Source organism: Pteropus alecto, unplaced genomic scaffold (assembly GCF_000325575.1).
Source record: "Pteropus alecto unplaced genomic scaffold, ASM32557v1 scaffold50, whole genome shotgun sequence".
Taxonomy (NCBI): Eukaryota; Metazoa; Chordata; class Mammalia; order Chiroptera; family Pteropodidae; genus Pteropus; species Pteropus alecto.
In genome coordinates this window covers 13,606,591-13,611,915 of record NW_006431918.1, presented here as the reverse complement: position 1 = coordinate 13,611,915, position 5,325 = coordinate 13,606,591, and the positions used below count along the sequence as shown (strand labels likewise).

The 5,325-nt window shown below is 37.4% G+C and overlaps 1 protein-coding gene across 1 annotated transcript; it reads left to right on the top strand.

Moving 5' to 3' along the window:
* The first annotated feature begins 3,122 nt into the window (after positions 1 to 3,122).
* LOC102883881 (disintegrin and metalloproteinase domain-containing protein 29) lies at positions 3,123 to 5,069 on the top strand. The gene has a single exon (XM_006906306.1). It carries the CDS (start codon positions 3,123 to 3,125, stop codon positions 5,067 to 5,069), a length of 1,947 nt encoding a protein of 648 aa, XP_006906368.1.
* Positions 5,070 to 5,325: the final 256 nt, after the last annotated feature.

Genomic DNA, 5,325 nt, shown 5'->3' with positions numbered 1-5,325 from the left:
TTCTATATATAAACAATGCTGCAATGAACCTAGGGGTGCGTATATATTTTCAAATTATTGTTTTTGTTTTCTTTAGAGAAATACTCAGAAATGGAATTGCTCAGTCATCTGGCAGTATTATTTTTAATTTTTTGAGGAATCTTCATCCTGTTTTTCACGGTGGTGGCATTAATTTATAATCCCATCAACAGTGCACAGGGTTTTTTTTCTCTTCATCTTTGCCAACAATTGTTATTTGTTTTTGCTTTTTATGATGTCATTCTGACACGTGAGGTGAGGCGATATCTTATTGTAATTTTGATTTGCCTTTCCCTGATGATTAGTGATGTTCAGCATTTTTTCATGTGTTCGTTGGTCATCTGTATGTCTTCTTTGGAGAAATGTCATTCAAGTTCTGTAGCCACTTTTTAATTAGGCTGTTTAGTTTTTGACATTGAGCTGTATAAATATTTTATATAGTTTGAATATTAACTCCTTATCAGATATATCATTAGCGAATATCTTCTCCCATTCAGTAGGTTACCTTTTCATTTTGTTAATGATTTCCTTTGCTGTGCAAAAGTATTTTAGTTTAATGTAGTCCCATTTATTTATTTTTGCTTTTCTTGCTTTTTCCCAAGGAGACATTCAAACATGTTGCTAAGACTGATGCCAAAGAGTTTACTGCCTATGTTTTCTTCCAGGAGTTTTATGGTTTCATGTCTTACATTTAAGTCTTTAACACATTTTAAATTTATTTTTGTAGATGATTTAAGAAAAGTGGTCTAATTTCATTTTTTCCCAACACCATTTATTGAAGAGACTATCTTTTCGCCCATTGTGTATTCTTCCCTCTTTGTGTCTAGATTAATTGACCATATAAGTGTGAGTTTATTTCTGGACTCTATTCTATTTAATTGATCTATGTTTCTGTTTTTATGTCAGTATCATAATGTTTTGATTACTGTAGCTTTGTAGTATAGTTTGAAATCAGGGCATGTGATACCTCCAACTTTGTTCTTCTATCTCAAGATTGCTTTGAATATTCAGGTCTTTTGTGGCTTCATATAAGTTGCAAGATTATTTGTTCTAGTCTGTGAAAGCTGTCATAGGTATTTTGACAGGGATTGCCTTAAATCTGTAGATTGCTTTAAGTAGTATGGACATTTTAATGATAATACTTCTTCCAATCCATGAGCACGGTATATCTGGCCATTACTTCTTTGAATAAGCTTTCTGGTTCTCTCTATTCTTCTGGGACTTCAGTCATGTGTATATTGGTGTTCTTGTTGGTGTTCTATAAGGATCTTTCTTTCTTTGTTCTTTTTAATTTTTTATTTTTCCTTTGATGTATAATTAGCATCTTCAAGTCCACTGATTATTTCTTCTGCTTGACCTAGTTTGATGCCCTTCCTGGACCACCTCGTTTCATTGGGCCATATTCAGATTTTGAGATAAGAGGAGCAGAAGCCAGCAGGCTTGTGTCTCCTTATGTCATTTGGTGGAGGGGTGGGAGATATCAGGCTTTATGAATGATATTGCTATATCTAGCATAGGCTCCCAATTCCTTGCCCTATTTATTTAGCTAAGATTAGGTTAGATTGTTGAGATATAGCTGCTGCCTCTGAAGGCATATCGGTTAGCTAGTTACCTGGATAACGAATGAGGGTTAGGCTGGCCTGTCAGTGCTGTTACATTGCCAATATAAGTGGGTTGAACAGCCCACCAGTGCACAGATTGTGGAGTGTAATTTGAGTTGGCCTTTTTGAAGTACCATTCTGAGTGAATAAGCACTCTTGGTTCAAGGGCAGGTGCTGGAGCACCTTACTAGTTCTCGTTGAGCTTTTTCATTTTCTGTCACTTGGCCAGACAGAACAAATTATTCTTGAGGTTATTTTTGTCTATGCCCGCTGGTGGTTCCATGTTAAAGACTGATTTTTAACCCAATTTGGGATACACATGAGAAATTTTGGAAATACATGAGAAATTAAGGGGAAAAAAAAAACAGGGAAGTCACCCTATTGCTATTCCTCAAGTCTAGAGGTCTCTAGCCAGTCTGTCTTTTGTTTTTTCACTTTTGGAGGTTTTCCTTCCCCACCAAATTATTTCCAGAGTATTTAGTTCTATTTAGAGGGAAAAGTCAAGGAAAACTGAATCTATACCACCTTGTTCCAGAAACTAAATTGACCACAGGTGTTGAATAATGTTCTTTACTAAAAACGTAATTGATTATAAACACTTTTTGAGTAACACTCCAAAGAACAATAAAAATCCATTATTCGCTATGTAAAGATATATTGACCATTATTTACTATGTAAATAACTAAACTGGGCATTATAGGAGGTGCTAACACCTGTGAAAGATACAAATATAGCTCTTGAGTACTTCTAGTCAGATAAATCTAGTGAGGAGAGTTATGTAGAAAAGAAAAAATAAAACTTTTGCTCTAGAGAAGTATATGGTAAGTACCATAAAGAGATTTAAAAAGTAACACAAATGTTTATATATATATATACACCTCATATTAATATTAGGTAATTACTCATATTAATATCAAGTAATTTGCCACTTGTGGTTGAAAAAGAGGTATCATTACCTTTGCCAATTTAACATGTGTAAATTAGGACAATTCCAGCAATCTGAGACACATGGTCACCTTATCTTATAACCTTTTTGTTTTAACTATTTATTGCAGAAAGGTGCTCACATGCATATATTTAGAGAATAGTATAATGAACCCTTATTTGCCTATCATCCATGTTCGGTCACTATAAATTATGGCCAGTTTTCATCCTTCCATACCCCTCTGCCCTAGCAATATTTAAGTAAATTCTGAGCAGCTTCTTTAGTTATTCTCTGACCAAAACACTAATCACTTTTATCACATGACTTTTCCTTTCTCCCCACCAGGCTTTCTCATAACCACCCCATCCACATGTTGTTTTTGTTTTACTTATAGGGCTGATGCTCTAATGGTTCAACTTTGCTAGAAGACAGATACTTAATGGTTATTAACCAGCTCAGAATAAGGAGTCAGATCATCTGTGACTCCCAGACCTGCCTGCCTGCCTGCCTGCCTTATCTAGACCAATGATTCCATAATGGAGGCTTCATAAAGACTAAGACTGAAGCCTTGTTGTACATGAGGATCATGTTCCTGCTACACTGGCTTGGGGTATTTCTGTCTTTTTCTGGACACACCCGAACTGAGTACTCCCAATATCACAATCCTCCAGAAGTGGTGATTCCCTTGAGGGTAACAGGCACTGGCCTCCGCATGAAGCTTCCAGGCTGGCTCTCCTATGGTCTGCATTTTGGGGGTGAGAGACACGTTTTCCACATGAAGATCAAGAAGCATTTGCTGCCCAGACACCTCCCAGTGTTCACCTACACAGACCAGGGTGCTCTCATGGAGGACCGGCCTTTTGTCCAGAATGACTGCTACTATCATGGTTATGTAGAGGGGGACCCAGAATCCCTGGTTGCACTCAGTACCTGTTTTGGTGGCTTTCGAGGATTGTTACAGATAAATAACATTGTGTATGAAATTAAGCCCATGATTTTTTCTACCAAATTTGAACATCTAGTATATAGAATGGACAGTAGGGAGACTCAATTCCCAGCCATGAAATCTGATACTATGCAAGAGGAAATTGTACACCAATTTGAGTTTCAAGAGATTGGTAGTTCTACTCTGGAACAAAGTGCTTATGAGGGCTGGTGGGTCCATAATTTTTTAATTGAAATGGCAGTGGTGGTTGATAATAGTCTCTATGTTCATTGGGGAAAAAATGTCTCAAAGTTGCAGGAAAATTTATATGTTGTTGTAAATATAGTGGATTCCATTTATGAGGTATTGGGCCTTAAGCTGTTATTGTTTGGTTTGGAGGTATGGACTCAAGCAAACCATATTAAAGTAGACGATCCATGGAGATCGTCGACGTTTTTTTGCCGTTGGAAGTATGAAAACCTTGCTTCCCGCATGCCACATGATACTATACATCTTTTTATGCATAAGACATTAAAAGGATTAAGTGGTCTAAGCTTTATTGGCGGACTATGTAGAATAAAACGTGGTTGTGCAATTGTTACTTTTTTAAACAAATCCTTGACCATTGCTGCAATTGCGGTGGCTCATCATATGGGTCATAATTTGGGTATGTTTCATGATCTGTTTTTCTGTACATGTGGAAAATATCAATGTATAATGCATTTTGATAACCCACCAATAACTAAATTTAGCAATTGTAGTTATTCTACATTTTGGGATCATTCTATAGTTAAGAAAAGATGTTTGTTCTACAATATTCATACAAAGGACATATTTACGCTGGCGCGCTGTGGGAATGGTATTGTTGAAGAAGAAGAGGAGTGTGACTGTGGAACTTTACAGCATTGTGCAAAAGATGCCTGTTGTCTGTCAAACTGCACTCTGAGTTTTGGGTCTAGTTGTGCTTTCGGACTTTGTTGCAAGAACTGCAAGTTCTTACCATCAGGGCAAGTGTGTAGAAAGGAAGTCAATGAATGTGATCTTCCGGAGTGGTGCAATGGAACATCCCATTTGTGCCCAGATGACGTATATGTGGAAGATGGAATTCCCTGCAATGACAGTGCCTACTGCTATGAAAAGAAATGTAATGACCGCACTACACAGTGTAGGCAGATTTTTGGCAAAAAAGCGAACAATGCAAATCACAGTTGCTATAAACAGATAAACACTGTAGGCGACCGTTTTGGTAACTGTGGTACACAAAACGCTTCATATGTAAAATGTAATATCTCAGATATCCTGTGTGGGAGGATTCAGTGTGAGAACGTAAATGAAATTCCCCTTCTGAGAGATCATTCTACAGTGCATTGGGCTTACTACAATGGGATCAACTGCTGGAGTACTGACCACCACTTTGGGATGACCATACCTGATATAGGTGAAGTGAAAGATGGCACAGAGTGTGGTGCAGAACATCTTTGCATCCACAGGAAGTGTGTCCATATATCTCAGTTAGATAGCAATTGTTCACCCTCATTCTGTAACAGGAGGGGGATCTGCAACAATAAACATCACTGCCATAAGTCCACTTTATGGTGAGCCAGAAGGAAATCCCCCTAAAACTTTTGATGACTTTTAAGAAGACTATACTCTCTAAATCCTATATAATTAATCCAGACATCAATATCATTAAAGACAACTAGAAAAATTCCAATTGCCTGGTACGATTCTGACTCTGATACCACTTCTGATCATCAACTAAGATTCTGCACTTTCAATGTGTGTATGGGGGGTTCCCTATGTCACCAAGCAAGCCTCCTATACCAGCTGAGATCCTACAATTTAACTCAGTTCT